The sequence below is a fragment of the Gorilla gorilla genome, chromosome 20 (assembly GCF_029281585.2).
Source record: "Gorilla gorilla gorilla isolate KB3781 chromosome 20, NHGRI_mGorGor1-v2.1_pri, whole genome shotgun sequence".
Taxonomy (NCBI): Eukaryota; Metazoa; Chordata; class Mammalia; order Primates; family Hominidae; genus Gorilla; species Gorilla gorilla.
Window position 1 is genome coordinate 49863240 of NC_073244.2, and position 22000 is coordinate 49885239.

Consider the following 22000-nt stretch of genomic DNA (forward strand, 5'->3'; position numbering starts at 1 on the left):
TTTGCCATGTTGGCCAGGCTGGTCTCAAACTCCTGACCTCAAGTGGTCTGCCCACCTCGGCCTCCCAAAGGGGGCTTTCCTTTTATTAGAGGGAAATCTGCCCCAGAAGTCCTCACCAAGCACAATTCTCCTCATATCTCATTGCCTGGAATTGATCACATGGTTGCCTGTAGAAAAAACTTGGGAAGCAACATCTGGGGAATGGGAATGAGATGGCTGTGATTGGCTTTGACTAAAGGTTTTCATCCCTGACTGCACATCAGAAGCACCTGAGAAGGATTAAAAATATGCCATGTATACAAACATGCATGTCTGGCCCCATCCCAGACCAACCAAATTAGAATCACTGGTGGTGTCTTGTCTTGTCTTGTCCTTTTCTTTTCTTTTCTCTTCTCTTCTCTTCTCTCTTTCCTACCCTCCTTCCTTTCTTTTCTTCTCTTCTCTTCTTCTTTTCTTTTCTTTTCTCAGACTGAGTGTTGCTCTGTTGCCCAGGCTGGAGTGCGGTGGCGCGATCTTGGCTCACTGCAACCTCCACCTCCTGGGTTCAAGTGATTCTTCTGCCTCAGCCTCCCAAGTAGCTGGGATTACAGGTGCATGCCACCATGCCTGGCTAATTTTTATATTTTTAGTAGAGATGGGGTTTCACCATGTTGGCCAGGGTGGTCTCGAACTCCTGACCTCAAGTGATCCGCCCACCTTGGCCTCCCCAAAGTGCTGGGATTACAGGTGTGAGCCACCCATGCCTGGCCTTTTTTTTTTTTTTTTTTTTTTTTTTTTAATGAAACTGGTCTGAAACAAGTGCCACAGTTCAAGATCCAAGATGATGCCAGTATTCAAGGCAGGTGGGTGTTTTACTTGAGCATTTACAGTAATATGTACATAATACAGTGTTACTGTAATAATGACAAGAGCCCACCTCCTGGTAGGACCTGTTTTCTTCATTATACTCCCTACTGCCTTACATAATTCATCTCCCCCATTCCAGTGTCAGCTCCACAAGGACAAGGGTCTTTGTTCATTGCACCTAGAGTAGGACTCAGTGCCTCACAGGAGGCACTCAGCCAGTATATGTTGAACAAATGAAGGTAGTTTACATTATTGTCTCATTTAATCCTCCCAACACCCCTTCAAGATTACGATACCATCCTGTGCCCATTTCACAAAAGAGCAAGCTGAGGCTCAGAGATATGAAGTCACTTGGTCAAGACCACACAGCCAGGAGGCAGCAGGTTCAAGTTCTGGCTCAGACTTAGGGCTTTCTGACCTTAGAGCACAAACTTCCAATCATCACACATGTCTCTTTCAAAACAAGATACCTCTGCTATGCTCTTATCCCTTTTTAGGTCTCGAGAGCCCCCTAACCTTCCCTTCTCTCCCTTGAGTAGCTCATCACCCTGCGGGGCTCCATCCTGGAAGATGCTACACCCACAGCCACCAAGCATGGGACCGGGCGGGGCCTGCCCTTGAAGGATGCCCTGGAGTATGTCATCCCCGAGCTCAACATCCACTGCCTGCGGCTGGCCCTCAACACCCCCAAGGTGACGGAGCAACTGCTGAAGCTCGATGAGCAAGGGGTGAGTCCGGGGCTGGAGGTGGGGGTGCTGCTGGGGCAGTACCTTGCAACCCCACTCCTGGTAGCTTTTTCTATCTTGGTCACTTTCTTTTTTCTTTGCAAGTAACAGAAACCTACTTAAGCTGGTTTCAGCAAAAGGAGGGATTCAAATCAAATTCTAGTGGTGCCAAGAGCAAGAATGTAACTGGGTCTCCTAAAGGAGGGAGATTGTCTGGGGGTGAGATAGCTGCTAGGTCCCCATGTGTGCATGCATATATGTGTCTATAGTGGGGGGTTAGTGTGTCTTTCCTCCCCGCTCCACATGCTGGCTCCCTCTGCTTCTCTTGCCTCTCCCACAGCTCCCAGTCTGTTAGAATTACAGCCACATGCAGACCCCAGCAGGCTGACCCTGGTCACAGGAGAGCCATCGATTGGGCTATGCGTAGGTCAGGTGGCTGTCCGTGGCCCAGTCACCAGTGACCAGGGAGATCCGGGATACCTAAAGCAAACATAGTTATTGGGAGCCCACTCCCTAAAAAAGGTATTGACTATAAGCCTTGAGCCCTCCAGATTTTGCTTTTGCAGAATCTCAGCCCATCCCAGTCCACCTACTGTGGGATGCCGGCCAAGGCAACAGTCTCTTTCATGCAAGCGTGGCATCACCAGCCGTCCTCCACCCGCCATAGCGAGAAGAGGTGGCCTGGATACCTCGTTGTGCTTCTCTGGAGTGAAAGGGAGGGGGAGGGACAACTGGGACATGCTGCCATGCCCCAACACTGTTTTCCCCTGTCTGGCTATGGCTCTGGGTTCCCGAGTGGTCCCAGCAGCTCCCAGGGCCGAAGGCCTCAGACATACCCCTTGCTCCCTTCCCTCTGCCATCTCTGCCTGGCCTGCCTCCACAAAGCCACTCTTGCCTCTGCAGCTCTGCCGGAAGCACAAGGTGGGCATCCTCTATTGCAAGGCCGGCCAGAGCTCCGAGGAGGAGATGTACAACAATGAGGAGGCCGGCCCCGCCTTTGAGGAGTTCCTCTCCCTCATCGGCGAGAAGGTCTGCCTGAAGGGCTTCACCAAGTATGCTGCCCAGCTGGACGTCAAGAGTAAGTAGGGGGCCAGTTAGATCACAGTGAGCCACCACCGCACTCCTACTCAACAGGCAAAGCTGAAAAGGCCTGGGGATGCCAAGGTGGGGACGTGGAGCAGTGGGAGCTCTCAGACTTCACTTGTAGGAGCACAAATAAGTGCAGCCACTTTATTTTTTTGTGTTGTTGTACTTGTTGTTGTTGTTGTTGTTGTTGTTGTTTTTGAGACAGAGTCTCACTCTGTGGCCCAGGCTGGAGTGCAGTGGCATGATCCCATCTCACTGCAACCTCTACCTCCCAGGTTCAAGCAAGATTCTCCTGCCTCAGCCTCCCAACTAGCTGTGACTACAGGTGTGCACCACCACACTTGGCTAATTTTTGTATTTTTAGTAGAGAGAGGCTTTCACCATGTTGGCCAGACTGGTCTCGAACTCCTGACCTCAAGTGATCCACCCACCTCAGCCTCTCAAAGTGTTGGGATTACAGGCATGAGCCACCACGCCTGGCCATGTGCAGCCACTTTGGAAAACAGTACAGCACATTCAAGTCCAGTTTGAAGAGACCCTGCTCTGTGACTCAGCTCCTGCACTCCTAGGTATGCACTCTGTCTAATGTGCACATGCATGGCAGGAGAGGACTGAATATCCCTAACCACCGGCACCTCGGTGCACCCAGTGCACACTGGCAGAGTTGCGCCATGTTCACCCAGAGGAGATGAACTGGCACCACGGGCATCAGCGTGGAAGAGAGCCACATGCTTCGTGCTGCGCAAAGACAGCAAGCCTCAGAAGAGTGGGACCTGAATGATGCCTTTTACATAACAATTTTTTTCTTTTCTTTTCTTTTCTTTCTTTTTTTTTTTTTTTGAGACAGTCTGCCTCTGTTGCCTAGGCTGGAGTGCAGTGGCGCAATCTCAGCTCACTGCAACCTCCGCCTCCTAGGTTCAAGGAATTCTCCTGCCTCAGCCTCTCGAGTAACTGGGATTACAGGCATGAGCCATCACTCCCTGCTAGTTTTTGTATTTTTAGTAGAGATGGGGATTTACCATATTGGCCAGGTTGGTCTTGAACTGCTGACCTCGTGATCTGCCCACCTCGGCCTCCCAAAGTGCTGAGATTACAGGCGTGAGCCACCACACCTGGCCAATTATTATTTTTTATAGAGACAAGGTCTTGCTATGTTACCCAGACTGGTCTCAAACACAAGGCCTCCAGGGATCCTTGGCCTCCCAAAGTGCTGGAACTACACACATGAGCCACTGCACCTGGCAAAAAGGTCCAGCAGGTTGACTCACACCTGTAATCCCAACACTGGGAGGCCAAGGAAGGAGGATTGCTTGAGGCCAGGTGTTCAAGACCAGCCTGGGCAATAAAGCAAGACCCTGTCTCTGAAAAAAAAAAAAAAAGCAAAAACAAAAACCCAGCAATATATTGTTGGTGGATATGCTCTTACACAGTGGAACTCTAAAGAAAAACAGAGCCAAGCGTGGTGGCTCATGCCTGTGATCCCAGCACTTTGGGAGGCCGAGGCGGGTGGATCACCTGAGGTCAGGAGTTCGAGACCAGCCTGGCCAAAATGGTGAAACCCCATCTCTACTAAAAATACAAAAAAATTAGCTGGGTGTGGTGGTTCACACCTATAATCCCAGCTACTTGGGAGGCTGAGGCGAATCGCTTGAACCCGGGAGGCAGAGGTTGCAGTGAGCCAAGACCGCACCGTTGCACTCCAGCCTGGGCGACAGAGCGAGACTCCGTCTCAATCAATCAGTAGAAAAAAAAAAAAAAAACAAGGGAATACTGGAGACAATACGCAGGATAGTGGTTGGCGGTCTGGGGAGAGGTGGGTGTGTCTAGGAAACGGTGCTCACATTAGAGTGTGGGTGGTGGTCTTTTTCTTAAGGTGGTATCACACAGGACGTATTTGTTGCAGCAGTCTCTGTGCTTATCATGTGTATGTGTACATAAATATATATGATATATGGGGCTGGGCGCAATGGCCCACGCCTGTAATCTCAACACTTTGGGAGGCTGAGGCAGGTGGATCACCTGAGGGCAGGAGTTCGAGACCAGCCTGGCCAACGTGGTGAAACCCCGTCTCTACTAAAAATACAAAAATGTAACCAGGTGTGGTGGCACATGCCTGTAATCTCAGCTACTTGGGAAGCTGAGGCAGGAGAATTGCTTGAGCCTGGGAGGCAGAGGTTGCAGTGAGCTGAGATCACACCACTGTACTCGAGCCTGGGCAACAAGAGCAAAACTTCATCTCAAAAAAAAGGGGGCTGGGCGCGGTGGTTCATACCTGTAATCTCAGCACTTGGGAGGCCAAGGTGGGCGGATCATGAGGTCAGGAGATCGAGACCATCCTGGCTAACAGGGTGAAACACCGTCTCTACTAAAATACAGGCGAGTGCCTGTAGTCCCAGCTACTCTGGAGGCTGAGGCAGGAGAATGGTGTGAACCCGCAAGGTGGAGTTTGCAATGAGCCGAGATCGCACCACCGCACTCCAGCCTGGGCGATACAGCGAGACTCCATCTCAAAAAAAGAAAGAAAAAAATATATATATATGTATATGTATATGATATATAGGATTGAAATGTTTCATGAGAAGTAGCTGGGTGGGTGGATGGGTGATGTTCACAGGTGTCACAGCTCCCTGGGGAATGGACTAGCACTGTCCTTGGGAGTGGGTTTACGTCAGGTGGGAGTGAGAAGGCCCCAAGATGGCTCAGTCAGACATTGCTCTTCCCCACACCTCGCCAAGACTCGGTTTGGTCTTCTAGAAAACAAAACAGAAGCCCAGATCAGGAGACAAATCTTAGAGAGAGAAGTGAGGTGTTAGGCAGGTGTCTGGGGCCATCATCACCTTCCCCTCCTCCTCCGCTGAAGGAGGCTGTAGGAGGAACGAGCGTGTTATTATGCCATTTGCTAGTTTCGTGATCTTGGACAGGTGGCTTTGCCTCTCTTGACCTCAGTTTCCTCATCTGTAGAGTGAAGGTAATAATTGCGCTTATCTTGGAAGCATGGTGAGGGTTCCGTGGGTCAGCTTTGCCCCAAACATCCTGAGCCCTCTCTCTGTGCCGAGTGCTTCCCAGAGCTCCGCCAGCGTGGGTGTCCCCCTAGGTGGGCGGGGAGGCAACAGGCCTCCCTGGGCTCGCCTGGCGTGGAGGAAGCTGGCAGGTGTGAGTGTTAGTATTGATTTTTGTTGTTGTTGTTTTTTTGAGACAGTCTCGCTCTGTCACCCAGGCTGGAGTGCATTAGAACGATCTTGGCTCACTGCAACCTTCACCTCCTGGTTTCAAGGGACTCTCCCACCTCAGCCTCCTGAATAGCTAGGATTACAAGCGTGTGCCACCAGACCCAGCTAATTTTGTATTTTTAGTAGAGACAGGGTTTCACCGTGTTGGCCAAGCTGGTCTTGAACTCCTGACCTCAGGTGATCCACCCACCTCGGCCTCCCAAAGTGCTAGGATTACAGGCGTGAGCCACCGTGCCTGGCCAGGAAGTGGGTTCTCGTAGAGGACCCTAGGAAGCATAGTGCTCCTGGAGTGAGTTTCCCCAAATTACAGGCAAGAGTGGCCCTGGCTTGAGCAGATACCTGGATGTTACCCGGCTCCCAACCTGGCTCTGGCACTGGCAGCTGTGGCCTCAGTGTCCCCGCCAGACACCGAGGCAGCATTGAATATTGTTAAGAACAGATCTGGAGGCCAGGCACAGTGGCTCACGCCTGTAATCCCAGCACTTTGGGAGGCTGAGGCGGGTGGATCACCTGAGGTCAGGGGTTCAACCAGCCTGGGCAATGTGGTGAAACCCCGTCTCTACTAAAAATACTAAAATTACTAAAATTATCCAGGCATGGTGGCAGGCACCTGTAATCCCAGCTACTCGGGAGGCTGAAGCAGGAGAATTGCTTGAACCCAGGAGGCAGAGGTTGCAGAGAGCCCACATTGCACCATTGCTCTCCAGCCTAGGTGACAGAGCGAAACTCCGTCTCAAAAAAAAAAAAAAAAGAACAGATCTGGAATCCAACAGCCTGAGTACTGGTCCAGACGCTACCACTCAGTACAGTGTGACCTTGGGAAGGCACTCCCTCTCCATGCCTCAGTTTCCCCCTCTGAAACATGGGCTCAGTAAGCAGGTTTGCCTCTTCCTAGCCATAACCCTCCCTCCTATTAGAGAGAACTCATATCCTGATTCTCAATGATAACCATTTCTTTGCTTTTCTTCATAGTTTTGCTACTTATGTACACATCCCTGACTGGTATAATCTGACCTGTTTTTTCATGTCACATGAATGGGATCACACTGTGTGTGCTGCTTTGTGTCAGCATCTTTCACTCAACATTTAGAGGATTTCCCCATGCTGCAGCCGTGACTCATTCCTTTTCCTGGCTGTATATTTTTCCACAGTGTGAATTGACCAGTGTGTTCACCCATTCTTTTGACTGACGCTTGAAGATTCTTGTACCCATATCCCAGGACACGTGTGCATGATTTCGCTGGGCTGTGGTCCAAGGAAAGGAAGTGCTAGGTTATCAATTAAGCCTATCTTCTGGTATAAGAGAGATTGCTAAAAAGTTTTCCAAAGTGCTTGTACCAAGTTACACACCTAACCAGCCACCTCAAGGGTTCCATTTGCTCCACATCCTCACCAACCATTGGTGCTGTCAGACTTTTTAATTTTTACCAGTCTGGTGGGTACATAGCAATGGGGTTTCCTTTTTATCTAAATGTATTTAATTTTTTTTTTTTTTTTTTTGAGACAGAGTCTAACCCTGTCTCCCAGGCTGGAGTGCAGTGGCGTGATCTCGGCTCGCTGCAACCTCCGCCTCCCGGGTTCAAGCGATTCTCCTGCCTCAGCCTCCCGAGTAGCTGGGACTACAGGCACCCGCCACCAGGCCTGGCTAATTTTTGTGTTTTTAGTAGAGACGGGGTTTCACCATGTTGGCCAGGCTGGTCTCGAACTCCTGACCTCAGATGATCCACTTGCCTCGGCCTCCCAAAGTGCTGGGATTACAGGTGTGAACCACCAGGCCTGGCCAATGTATTTAATTTTTAAGAGTAGATTGAAGTGAAAGCACCAAGTTAAAAACCAGCACAGATGGTACGTGGGATATGGCAAAAACCCAGAGGTTTTGGAAACATGGTCCTAACTGGCGTTTCTGTTTCAGCCGACTCCACGGGAACCCACTCCCTCTACACGATGTACCAGGACTACGAGATCATGTTCCATGTCTCCACCCTGCTCCCTTACACCCCCAACAACAGGCAGCAGGTCAGTGATTTTCAGCAGAGGCACGGCTGCCGGATGTTGGCTGCCCACCCACCAGCATTGGCCCTCCCAATACCGTCCGGTGGATCATATGGAGGCCCTTGGCTTTGGGGGCCATCTTTACTATGGTCACTTTCCCTGGGGGTTAGAGACCAGCCCAGGTGTGGTTCGAGATGTCACTTTGGCCCCAGTCTTTCCTGCTGCTTCTTGGGCGCCCTGCCCGGCCCCAGCTAGCCCAACGCCCCTCCAGGGCCTCTTGAGTCATCACTGGTCTTAAGAAGAAGAGTGAATCAGTCAACATTATTTTGACTGCAAGTAACAGAAACTCACACCAAACTGGCTTAACTAGAAAAAGAGATTTATGGGTTATATAACTCTAAGATTTTAGAGAGGGCTGGCCTCAGGTCTGGTTGGATCCAGGGACTCCAACAATATTAGGAATCCTTCCCCATTTCTCACCTCCACTTTTCTTTACAGCAGCTTTATTCACAGGTGCAAAGCAAAGATACCTCCTAGCAGCCCTAGGCTCACATCCACCAGCTTAGCCACCTCAGCAGAAAGAGTGCTGTTTTTTCCAGTTGTCCCAGAAGTGTTTGAGAGCTGAGTCTCATTGGACTATTCACATGCCAGTCTTGGGGCCTGGGGTGGGGGTGGAAAGGGCAGACTGGCCAAGCCCGAGGCTCATGCCCAACCCTAGAGAGGGTGAGTGGTGCCAGCTCAACTTGAAACATGGATGGAGGTTGGGGAGGTGCTTTCCCGAACTGGGTGGGTGTGGCTGCCAGGAGGAGGCAGGGATACTGGGCGGGCAGCGCCACCAAACACCCATTGCCAAGAGGCTGCAGCTGTGACCCGGCTCCTCTCTTGGACCCACCTTGCAGGCTGGGCCCACAGAGCAATTCTTCAAGTTCCTAATGAACAGAAGCCCCAGAGTGTTGACAGTTTAGGAAGTAAGTGTACGTATTTTCCCAGTTGGCACAAGTGACTTTGTAGGCCAAAAATGCTCAAATATTGATTTCCTAAGGTTCATCTAAAAACATGCTATTAAGAGCTTTGGTCTTAGGCCAGGCTTGGTGGCTCATGCCTGTGATCCCAGCACTTTGGGAGGCTGAGGCAGGCGGATCACCTGAGGTCGGGAGTTTGAGACCAGCCAAGCCAATATGGTGAAACCCCGTCTTTACTAAAAATACAAAAATTAGCTAGGCATGGTGGCGTGTGCCTATAGTCCCAGCTACTCAGGAAGCTGAGGCACGAGAATTGCTTGAACCCAAGAGGCAGTGGTTGCAGTGAGCTGAGATCATGCCATTGCACTCCAGCCTGGGCAACAGAGCAAGACTCTGTCTCAAAAGAAAAAAAAAAGCAAAAAAAAAAAAGCACTTTGATCTCAGAATTAGACCTGAATTTGAGTTCTTTCTTGGCTACTTCCTAGCTGTGTGATCTCAGGTAAGTGATCTCCCCTCTCTGGGCCTTGAGTCCCTGCTGTGTAAAATGGGTAGAATCGTAGTGCCCCTGAATCAGGGTCATTGAGAAAGGTGCATACACTCCTGCGGCAACCGGAGCGTGACAGGGCCCGACACACAGGAGGGGCGCAGAGAGCAGTGCCTGTTCCTGAGTATGTGGGAGGGGCGCTGGGGAAAAGCTTGAGTCGTAGAGTTAAGAAGTGGGTTAGAATCCAGGCTCTTTCCCTCCATCACTACATGACTTAGGGAAAATTACTTAACCTCTGTGAGCCTAAGTTTTCTCATCTGTAAAATGGGGCAAAATGAGTTAACGCCTCTCGGGGTTGTTAAGAGATTCATTGAGATGATGAATTGAAGATAAGGCTGTGCAGTGTTTAGTACAGGACCAGCCACAGTCAATAGCTGCTTTAGCGATTTGATTTAATGCCACTTAAAACACACATAAAGAACTAACCATTCAACAGTAGGAGTTGAGCTGCAAAGCGTGTCTGGAGTCCACGCTGTGAGCCACGTCACTTAGAGCTCCGTGGGACTCCCGTTCATGGATCTCCTGCATTGGCAGATTCTTTAACAGCTACATGAATGCTAGAACTGTGTATATAAGAACAATATAATAGGCTGGGCATGGTGGCTCACACCTGTAATCCCAGCACTTTAGGAGGCTGAGGCGGAGAGATCACCTGAGGTCAGGAGTTCGAGGCCATCCTGACCAACATGGAGAAACCCCGTCTCTACTAAAAATACAAAATTAACGGGGCGTGGTGGCGCATGCCTGTAATCCCAGCTACTCAGGAGGCTGAGGCAGGAGAATCACTTGAACCCAGGAGGTGCAGGTTGCAGTGAGCCGAGATCGCACCATTGCATTCCAGCCTGGGCAACAAGAGTGAAACTCAGTCTCAAAAAAAAAGAAAAAGAACAATATAATCTCAGCAAATAAGCCAAACACTGTGAATACGGTGTTGTGAAGATAACAGAGTCTTCCTCGGAGACTGACCAGCAGGGGAGAGGTGTATTAGTCCATTTTCACACTGCTAATGAAGATTTACCCAAGACTGGGTAGTTTATAAAGAAAAAGAGGTTTAATGGACTCACAGCTCCACATGGCTGGGGAGGCCTCACAGTCATGGCAGAAGGCAAAGAAGAACCAAAATCACGTCTTCCATGGTGGCAGGCAAGAGAGCTTGTGCAGGGGAACTACACTTTTATAAAACCATCAGTTCTCGTGAAACTTATTTACTATCACGAGAACAGCATGGAAAAGACCCACCCCTATGATTCAGTTACCTCCCACCGGGTCCTTCCCACGACATGTGGAAATTATGGGAGCTGCAATTCAAGATGAATTGTAGGATGTGGACACAGCCAAACCATATCAGAGGGTGAGAGTCCCATAGGGCACTCGGAAGCCACAGCCATCCTGACCTCAGTCAGGGTCCAGGGAAGGGGTGGCGCCTATAACTGGCCCTGCCAGTGACCTGGGATCTGACTCTGCCATTGTCCATGGGTGTGGCTTTGAGCAAGCTGAAGACCACCAGCCTGTGCTCTCTGGATCTTACTTATTGAGTACCTCCTGTATGCCAGGCACTGTGCTGGGTACTGAGGATACAGCAGTTGGCAGTGAACAAAATCCCTGTTCTCATGGAGCTGCCACTTCAATGGGAAGAGACAAGAAACAAAATGAAGTGGGGAAAGCCATCTCTGCTGAGTGTCAATAAGTGTTAAGTAATGGGGACAGAAAAGCAAAGATCAGGGAGTGTTGTGGGGTGGGTCTGAATAACGTAGTCAGCAAAGGCCTCCCTGGGAGGGTGAGGTTTATGCAAGACCAGAAGAGGTGACGAAGGAAGCCATGTAGGGACTCAGGAAGAATGTTCCTAGCAGAGGGAACAGTGGTGCAGAGGCTTCGAGGAAGTGTTTCTGGCCATGGTGAGGCCTTTGTCCTTTATCCTGAATGAGAGGGAACCACAGGAAGGTTTGTCACCTGACTCGGGCATTCCTTGGGCTGTGTGAGCAGGGAGTGGGAATGGGGGTGGGTGGGGGGAGCTGTGGCAGTGGTCCAGGCAGGACCCCTCAGGCCGACCTGTGACAGGTTCCTGTCCCCCTCTGTTGCCCTTTCCCAGCTGCTACGGAAGAGGCACATAGGAAATGACATCGTGACGATCATCTTCCAGGAGCCTGGCGCACTACCGTTCACCCCCAAGAACATCCGCTCCCACTTCCAGCACGTCTTCATCATTGTCCGAGTCCACAACCCCTGCACTGATAATGTCTGCTACAGGTATGCCCCCCACACCCGGCCCCCAGCAGCGTACGGAGAGAGGGGCAGGCAGCTGGCCCAAGTGGGTCCCAGTACAGGGCACCCCCCCACCTCACGTTGTGCTTCAGGAGAAGAGCTCGGCGCATACTCCCCACACCATCTCAGAGAGTGGTTTTTAGCCAGAAAGGGGCATGGCTCCCCACTTTTGCTAAGGAAACCATCAGGGATTTGTATTTGCTTGTAATCTTTTGTTTCAAGTGACAGAAAACCCATGTCAATGTGGCTTAAGACAAAAAGACAGTTGTGTATATAGGCTCTCAAAAGTGGCACCTTTAGGCCTGGCTGGATCTGCCCCCGCCCTCCTGGGGGTCACCTTTCCAGCAGGTCTGAGGTGAACATCCTACCAGCTGAAAATCCCCCAAAATGAGAGCTTTTCTTTCCCAAGAGTTGCATCAGAAGCCCCAGAAATGGGGCTCACTGGCCCAGTTGGAGTCGTGTGCCTGTCCTAGAGCCAAAATCACCAGCCAGGCCTGGGCACTGGGCTTCAAGCACCAAGAGGCACGAGTGATGGCCCAGAGGAAAGTCGGAGGGAAGCAGGGCCTACCTGTGGAGGTAGGCCCCACTTTGGAGGTAGAATTGAGGAGATTTTTGTTGTTTTGGGTTTTTTTGTGTGTTTTTTTTTTTAAGACAGGGTCTCACTCTGTCACCCAGGCTGAAATGCAGTGGTGCAATCATAGCTCACTTCAGCCTTGACCCCGCGGGCTCAAACGATCCTCCTGCCTCAGACTCCTGAGTAGCTGGAACTACAGGTGCACACCCCCATGCCTGGCTAATTGAAAAAAAATTTTTTTTTTAGTAGAGATGGGGTCTCTCTATTTTACCCAGGCTGGTCTTGAACTCTTGGCCTCAAGTGATCTTCCAGCCTCAGCCTCCCAAAGTGCTGGGATTGTAAGTGTGAGCCACCGCACACAGCTGAGATCTTTGCGTACCTGTACATGAAGTGCTTTTTGTTCTTTCTGATGCTTCATATTCCATTGTATGGATGCGGGGTCATCTCCTGTCCTCTACTGATGGGTATTACGGTTGTGATGCCTGCAATGAACAGTCTTATTTATAGTCTGATTGCGCCTGAGTCCAAGCATACAGCTGTAAAAGAAATTCTAGAAATGGAGGTGCTGGAGCAGAGGACGTGTGTATGTGCACCAGTAGTCACCGCGAAATTACCGCGGGTCTACCAGCTGCCTCCCTCGGCTGGGTGAGGGAAGGGAGGGGCATCCCAGCCTGCAGCACTGGTTGTCTAGCACCGCTGTGCTGCACATGTTGCCCGCTGGCTACTGGGAGCCAGCACACTGCATGGCAGGGCCTCCTTACAGGCATGTCTCCGGACCTGAGGCCACCTCTGCCCCTGCCCATCGGTTCCTGGAACATGCAGCAGCAGCTACAGAGTGCCTGCACCTCAGGCCCTTTGTAGGGTTGAGGACCCTTGGATGAGATGGGAGATATTTACACACATGCACACGCACGCGTGCACAGGCACATGCACACGCACACATGCGTGCACACATGCACATGCACACACATACAGGCACACACACGCACACAGGTACACACCTGCACACAGGCACATGCATGCACACACACGTGTATGCACACACATGCATGCATCCACACACATGCACATGCACACACATACATGCACTCACACGGGCACGCATAAACACATGCACATAACACATGCACACACCTGCACTCACACAGGCACACACAAGCACATGCACATATGCACACACATATGCACACATACATGCACACACACACATACACACATGCACACACTGGAAAAGGAGGCAGTCTTCTTATGATGCATCAGAGGTGGAGGGTTGAGCTGGTGGGGGGAGCTGCTTTCTCTTCTTCGTCCCCACTCTGACCTCCCCTCTCCTACTGGGGTCATCACATCAGCCTGCAGCTGACCTCCCTCCCTTCCGGGCTCGCCTCTGCATGGTCTCCAGAGTGATTTCTTCTCTCTCACACACAAACCTTTCTTGTTTTTTATAATTTAATTTAAAATATTTTTATTATGCAATATTTTAAACATTCTGAAAAATGCAGAAAATCATTTAACAGACACCCAATGTGCCCACCGCCAGCTTTAACAGATGTTAACATTTTGCTTTGTTTGCTTCAGCTCTCCCTCTTTCCTTCATTTTTAAAGAAAGAAAATGTCAGAGATACAACCAAAGCTGCTCCTCAGCCATCCCCCTCCCTTCCCATCCCTCTTTCCCCACAGGCAGCTCCTCTCTGGACAGACCTGACCCTGCCTCTCCCCTGTGGAGGGAGCCCGGACACAGCTCTCCAGCTTACCATCTCCTGAAACCCCCAACTCCTGTCCCCCAACTCAGTGAATTTCTAATTGTCCTTCAAGACTGAACTCAGGGCGAGGTGCAGTGGCTCACACTTGTAATCCCAGCACTTTGGGAGGCTGAGGTAGGCAGATCACCTGAGGTCAGGAGTTGGAGACCAGCCTGGCCAACATGGTAAAACCCCATCTCTACTAAAAATACAAAAATTAGCCAGGTGTGGTGGCAGGTGCCTGTAATTACAGCTGTTCCTCTGGAGGTTGAGGCAAGAGAATCGCTTGAACCCAGGAGGCAGAGGTTGCAGTGAGCCAAGGTTGCACCACTGCACTCCAGCCTGGGCTACAGAGCGAGACTCCATCTCAAAAAAAAAAAAAAGAAGACTGAACTCAGATGAGCCTCTGACACCCTCCAGTGGTTCCTTACCTGCTCCATGTGCCATTGCCCAACATGTTTCTGTCACAGCACACATGACACCATAAAAATGATATGATGGGCTGGGCATAGTGGCTCAGGCCTATAATCCCAGCACTTTGGGAGGCTGAGGCAGGAGGATCACTTGAGCCTGGGAGTTCAAGATCAGCCTGGACAACATAGGGAGACCCTATCTCTAAAAAAACAATTTACAAATTAGCCAGGCATGCTGGCACGCACCCATAATCCCAGCTGAGGTGGGAGGATCGCTTGAGCCGAGGAAGTCAAGGCTAGAGTGAGCCCCATTGCACTCCAGCCTGGGTGACAGAGCAAGACTCTCTCAAAAAAAAAAAAACCAAAAAAAAAAAACGAAAAACAGACATCACGTGGCTGTTGCCTTCTTTGACAGTAACCCCATTTCATGTTTAGCTTCCTGTATCTGTCACAGCACAGAGCTTGGCACATAGTGGGCCGTAAAGCCATCTTTGCTTGGCTGGAAAGACACTTGGCCCAAATGTTGCAGGCACTGAAAAAATAATTGTTGAATAAATAATTCTGAGTGTTCTAGCAACGCTTCTTGCCCTCTGGTGATCAGGTGACCACCAGGTCCCCTCGTCTGCTGGTTGTTTCGTGAGTTTTCATCCTTTCTGTTTCAAGTGTGCAATTTCCGAATGGCCACCTGCATCATCCCTGCAGCCTGTGGACTCTCAAAACCCAGTCCCTCCTGCTGGGAAGTAAGGGACCAGCTGTTCTGATGGCTCAAAAACCTTCAGCCGTTTGCAATTTTATGATTCGTGAAATCATGAATCAGGAATATAGGAAAAGCCTAAATCTGTCACTATAAGCAGCTAAGTGCTGAATAAAGAAGTTACAAAGCTCGGCTGGGCGTGGTGGCTCATGCCTGTAATCCCAGCACTTTGGGAGGCCAAGGTAGGTGGATCACCTGAGATCGGGAGTTCAAGACCAGCCTGACCAACATGGAGAAGCCCCATCTCTACTAAAAAAAATATAAAATTAGCCAGTCATGGTGGCACATGCCTGTAATCCCAGCTACTCAGGAGGCTGAGGCAGGAGAATCACTTGAACCCAGGAGGTAGAGGTTGCAGTGAGCCGAGATCATGCCATTGCACTCCAGCCTGGGCGACAAGAGCGAAACTCTGTCCCCAAAAAAAAAAAAAAAAAAAAAAAATGAAATTGCAAAGCTCTTCATCTCTGTAAAGTGCAATCTGACAATCTGACTGCCCCATTCAGTAGAGAGAGGGACAGGGGAGGTCATCTCATCCATCCCCCTGCCTGGGGTAAGGCCATGTCCACAAGATTTGCCACAGAAGAAAATTTACCTGGTGTGTGTGGCATTCTTTGAAGCACGTCCACACTGGAAAATGCCTTTTTCTGTTAAAACTATGCCCACCATACCTTGGTAGAAACCTGTTTCGTCTGTCCATGTTTAAACCATTACTTTAGTCAGCATTGAGCAACTGTGCTGGGGAATCCACTAAGCCTAGGGCGGCATCCAGCCACGTGGCACTCCTGGGGCGTGAAGGATCACTAGCCAGTCAACGCCAGAGATGGAGAGCGAGGGATCTGGCCTGATCGGCCGGGGTCGCGCAGTAGCTCCCACACTGGTCTCCTGCACGTGCCCTGTCCTCCCGTCCATTCTTCATGAGGCAGCCACAGTGGTCTCCGCAGATTGCCAATCTGTTGTCCCTCTGCCAGCACCTGCCTCCGTTGGGAACCCAGCGAGAAGCAGATCTCCCTCAAGGATTTAACCAAAGGGAGTTGATACCACTGACAGAGGTGTGGGGAGCTTACAGGAACCATGTGGGAAGATGCTGCATCCAGGGACTAGCCAGGGCAGGAACCTTTATCCACCCCCAAGCCTTGATGGGCTCAGAGGGAGATGGGAGACGTTTCTGAAAGCTGATGAGAGCTGTGGCCCTGGGAGAGGGGGCGGCCCAACAGGAGCAGTAGCTGTAAGGGACCAAAGATGACAGCCACTGACAGTTTCATCACCGCCCCTCACAGTGGAAGGGAAGAGAAATAAATACTCGAGCCTCTCTCCTCCCGCCTTCCCATTCTCTGCTGGTGCTTCCCATTGGCCAAACTCAGCTGGAAGCCCCAGGGCACAGGAACCCAGGTGACAGAGCTGGAGAGATCTTCCTTCCTGAGCACAGAGCAGGGCAGAGAATGGCAGACTGGATCAGAGGGGGCAGACAGGGAATGGTTTCACCACCAGATCAGATCATTAAATGGTTGCCTGCTCCCATGGTAAGGATAGGAAGTGCTAACTTACCAGGGCCCCGTGTGGCCTTGCCCCTGGTGACCTCATGGCCTCCTGCTCCTTGCCTTCCGGGCCATGCCCACCCTGGCCTTCCCTAGTCGGCTGCTACCTGTGCTGCACCCCCTGGCTGCGGCACTCTCCCCCAGCTCTTCCTCTGGTTCCACTCAGCCCTTAGATCCCAGCTTCATCATCACTTGCTCAGAGAGGCCCTCCCAGATTCTCCCTGTCCAAATCAGGTCTTTCTCTAGTTCTGTTATAACATGCCCTGTTCCCTTTCCTCATCTTTATGAGTTTATCTCTGTGTGTTGATTTGGTATGTCGCTTCTCCTGGACTAGAAGCTCTGGGAAGGCAGGGACCACGTTATCCCCAATGCCTAAGAGCATGGAGTCCAGGAAGTGCTTGTCAAACAAATGGATGAGTGTCGCACTGTCGCCCTTGTCTAGAGTTGGGGGTAAGGGGAGGGAATCAACAAAACCTGGGCAAGCATGACTTTGGATTGGAGTTTCATGGAGTGTTTTTAATCCATAATCTCTATTTTTTTAAATTATCCTACAGATGGAAGAGAAACAGTAGGAATTCTGTCTTGACACTGTACTGACAGATAGGTTTTAATCAAGGATGAAAATACCATACATTTTTAGGAAAGCATAGTTAACTTATTGCATCACCCTGCGCCATTGAGAAACATAAAGAGACCGGGTGCAGTGGCTCACACCTGTAATCCCAGCACTTTGGAAGTCCGAGGCGGGCGGATCATGAGGTCAGGAGTTCAAGACCAGCCTGACCAACATGGTGAAACCCTGTCTCTACTAAAAATACAAAAATTAGCCAGGCGTAGTGGTGCACGCCTGTAATCCCAGCTACTCAGGAGGCTGAGGCAGGAGAATCGCTTGAACCCAAGATGCTTGAACCCAGGAGGCAGAGGTTGCAGTGAGCCGAGATCGCGCCACTGCAGTCTAGCCAGGGCAACAGAGCAGCAAGACTCTGTCTCAAAAAAAAAAAAGAAAAGAAAAGAAAAATAAAGAACAGGCTGGGTGCGGTGGCTCACACCTGTAATGCCAGCACTTTGGGAGGCCAAGGCAGGCAGATCACTTGAGGCCAGGAATTCGAGACCAGCCTGGCCAACATAGTGAAACCCCATCCCCATCTCTACCAAAAATACAAAAATTAGCCAGGCATGGTTGTGCACGCTTGTAATCCCAGTTACCCCAGAGACTGAGGTGGGAGAATTGACTGAACCCGGGAGGTGGAGGCTGCAGTGAGCTGAGATCACGCCACTGCACTCCAGCCTGGGCGACGGAGCGAGGCTCCATCTCAAAAAATAATAATAATAGAAGAAACATGAAGAACATAACTCACCTGCCCTGGGTGAATATTCTGGCAGGTTCCTTGGCCTTTTTGCGCACTTTTAGCAATAATCTGCCGAAAGGCCACTGCGCCTCTATTTAATTTGGTCATCAGAGCATCACATCCAAGATATTCATCAAATCTCCAAATGTGACTCATCAACAGATCTTCTCCCTGTCCGGGATCAGGGCTCCTTCCGCCCAGAAGCCTCGATGGGTTGAGAGCCTGGTTACCTCTCTTGCTTCTGCACGTTGCACTTCTCCTCCTCCCAGCCCTGCTCACTGACAGTTTCTGACCCATCCAGGGTTGGAGTGTAGGGAGGAAAAGGGAGGCAGGGAAGTGCCATGTGGACTGTGGCTGGAGCTGGCTGGCTACTCGCCGGGCTCTTCAGGGGCTTCCTGCACAGGTAGGAGACAGATCCCAGTCCGCTCACTGCTATAAGGATCACCTAGGGGCTGGGCGCAGTGGTTCATGCCTGTAATCCCAGCACTTTGGGAGGCCAGGGCGGGTAGATCACTTGAGGTCAGTAGTTCAAGACCAGCCTGACCAACATGGTGAAATCCTGTCTCTACTAAAAATACAAAATTAGCCAGGCGTTGTAGCAGGTGCCTGTGATCCCAGCTACTTGGGAGGATGAGGCAGGAGAATTGCTTGACCCCGGGAGGCAGAGGTTGTGGCGAGCCGAGATTGTGCCATTGTACTCCAGCCTGAGCTACAGAGTGATACCCCATCTCAGAAAAAAAAAAAAAAAAAAAAAAAAGCATTACCTATGGGGTCCCTCCTGCTGCGGGATGGGGGAGAGAATGGGGCTCACCCACCAGCTTTCTCCACAAGTTCCTTTTCTCTCTCCATAGTTTAAATAGTGGGAAATGTGGTATAAGAGCTTGGGGGAACAGAGTTTTCAGATCATTTTCTCTTTTTTTTCTTTTTGACACAGCGTCTCTCTCTGTCGCCCAGCCTGGAGTGCAGTGGCACATTCTTGGCTCACTGCAACCTCCGCCTCCTAGATTCAAGTGATTCTCCTGCCTCAGCCTCCCGAGTAGCTGGGACTACAGGCCTGTGCCACCACACCCAGCCTCATTTTCTCTTTACGCTCTCCTGAGTTGCTATCAGATTTTGATAGCGCCTCCATCAAAACCGAAACAGGAAGAGTTCCATTCTAACTTCCTGTTACAATGAACTTCCTTTATTAATTTTTTTTCTTCTTTAAACCTCAGCATCTACCAGAGGAATGCAATGAATTTTCAAAATAACCTTTGTTAAGATGACTTACAAGGTATACTTGTGTAACACAAGTGTTCAAAAGAACTAAAACTCATAAACATTCTACATCAGTCAGCTATTCCTACAATAAAGCCGTATAACAAACCACCCCCAGAGCTCAGTGACAAACGTTAATGTTTCTTTCTGGCTTACACATCTGCGGGTCTGCTGGAGTCTGGCTGGACTTGGTTCCAGGTCTGCTCCGGAGGTCCCTCATCTCCTGGGACCAGTAGACTACCTGGGGTCTGTTCATCCCACAGTGATGGCAGGTGCTTAGGAGGCAATCCCCCTACCCCAACACACACACACACACACACACACATATATACTTCAAGCCTTTAACTTGGAAGCCATTGGCCAAATCAAGTCACGTGACCAAGATCCGTGGGGTGTGCCTGCCTATGAAGGTGGAGAGGAGGGAGTGGATTTTTTTTTTTAATATCTTCCCCAATTTAAATCTTTTAATTTAAAAGTAAACTTTAGGCCAGGCGCGATGGCTCACGCCTGTAATCCCAGCACTTCAGGAGACCAAGGCGGGCATACCACCTGAGGTCGGGAGTGCGAGATCAGCCTGACCAACATGGAGAAGCCCTGTCTACTAAAAATACAAAATTACCCAGGCGTGGTGGTGGGTGCCTGTAATCCCAGCTACCGGGGAGGCTGAGACAGGAGAATCGCCTGAACCCAGGAGACGGAGGTTGCTGTGAGCCGAGATTGCGCCACTGCCCTGAGGGAGTAGGTTTTTGCCAGACTGTAAGATCTGCCACACGGTCTGTGTATTTAAAACAGGAGTAAGTGAACAGTCCTTGGAGAATTACCCTTTGATGTCAGAGGATGTTCAGACATCTGCTTTATAGAAAATGTGTATGTGCCCTAACACTTTTTTTTTTTGAGACAGTCTCAATCTGTGCCCCAGGCTGGAGTGCAGTGGCGCCATCTTGGCTCACTGCAACCTCCGCCTCCCAGGTTCACGCCGTTCTCCTGTCTCAGCCTCCCAAGTAGCTGGGACTACAGGCACCCACCACCACACCCAGCTAATTTTTGTATTTTCAGTAGAGACAGGGTTTTACCATATTGGTCAGGCTGGTCTCGAACTCCTGACCTCAGGTGATCTGCCCGCCTCAGCCTCCCAAAGTGCTGGGATTACAGGTATGAGCCACTGCGCCCAGCCGACTTTTTATTAGATTTCGAATCTGGTTAGCCAGCAACTTACTAATTAGATGTGGACTTTCATTCTTCAGAAGGAAACTCTTTGGCCGCGTGTGGTGGCTCACACCTGTAATCCCAACACTTTGGGAAGCCCAGGAGTTTGAGACCAGCCTGGGCAACATAGTGAGACCTTGTCTCTACAAAAAATAAACAAAATTGGCTGGGTGTGGTGGTATAAGCTTGTAGTCCCAGCTACTTGGGAGGCTGAGGCAGGAGGATTGCTTGAGGACAGGAGGTCAAAGCTGCAGTGCGCTATGACTGCACCATTGCACTCCAGCCTGAGTGACAGAGTGAGACCTGTCTCGATAAAACAAAACAAACAAACAAAAAACCCTATTCCTATTTTTTGATCGAATATTTTCTCTCTAAAGTGTCTTAGTGCCTTTCTTCCCACCATCTAAATAATCTCTCCCTCCACAGTATGGCTGTGACCCGATCCAAAGACGCTCCTCCTTTTGGCCCCCCCATCCCCAGTGGAACCACATTCCGCAAATCCGACGTCTTCAGAGACTTCTTGCTGGCCAAGGTGATTAACGCTGAGAACGCCGCGCACAAGTCCGACAAGTTCCACACCATGGCCACCAGGACCCGCCAGGAGTATCTCAAGGACCTGGCCGAAAACTGTGTCTCCAACACCCCCATCGACTCCACCGGCAAATTCAACCTCATCTCCCTGACCTCCAAGAAGAAGGAAAAGACAAAAGCACGGGCTGGCGCTGAGCAGCACAGTGCAGGGGCCATCGCCTGGAGGGTGGCGGCCCAGGACTACGCCCAGGGGGTGGAAATCGACTGCATTTTGGGAATTTCCAATGAGTTTGTGGTGCTCCTGGACTTACGCACCAAGGAGGTGGTGTTCAACTGCTACTGTGGGGATGTCATTGGCTGGACTCCAGACTCCTCCACACTCAAAATCTTCTATGGACGAGGGGACCACATCTTCCTACAGGCGACAGAGGGTTCTGTGGAGGACATAAGGGAGATCGTGCAGAGACTGAAGGTAAGGGAGAGAGCCCGGCGGTAGGGCGGCGATTTGTATGGTTTCGGCCTCAGGAACCACTGAAATACTTCCCTAGCCCAGTCATTTAGGCTAAGACACGCACTGGCCCGGAGAGAATCACAGTTGTCACTTACAAACTAGACATCTTGTGGGTTCTGTAGCTAGGTTCTTCCTCTGGAACGTTTGTGCCAGAGATCTATGGATCTTCATGCCATTACCTTGGAAAGACAAGAGATACTTGTTAACCTTGGACATTGATAGAAAGTATAAGTTTAAGCTTAGGTTAAAAATGTAGGCCGGGCGCCATGGCTCATGCCTGTAATCTCAGCACTTTAGGAGGCTGAGGTGGTGGATCGCTTGAGCCCAGGAATTTCCAGACCAACCTGGGTAACCACAGTGAGACTCTGCCTACAAAAAAAAAAAAAACAAGAAAATTAGGGAAGCATGGTGGTGCATGCCTGTGGTCCCAGCTACTTGGGAGGCTGAGGTAGGAGGATTGTTTGAGCCCAAGAGGTTGAGGCCG

General features: G+C 50.5%; 1 protein-coding gene across 1 annotated transcript in view; it reads left to right on the forward strand.

Moving 5' to 3' along the window:
• The window catches only part of SIPA1L3 (signal induced proliferation associated 1 like 3), a 300770-nt gene that overhangs the window by 192298 nt on the left and 86472 nt on the right, over nucleotides 1-22000 (forward strand). Inside the window, exons 5-9 of the mRNA XM_055369256.2 lie at nucleotides 1386-1574; nucleotides 2475-2649; nucleotides 7800-7903; nucleotides 11475-11632; nucleotides 20901-21477. Of these exons, the coding sequence (XP_055225231.1) occupies nucleotides 1386-1574; nucleotides 2475-2649; nucleotides 7800-7903; nucleotides 11475-11632; nucleotides 20901-21477 (1203 nt within the window). The remainder of the gene's footprint in view (nucleotides 1-1385; nucleotides 1575-2474; nucleotides 2650-7799; nucleotides 7904-11474; nucleotides 11633-20900; nucleotides 21478-22000) is intronic.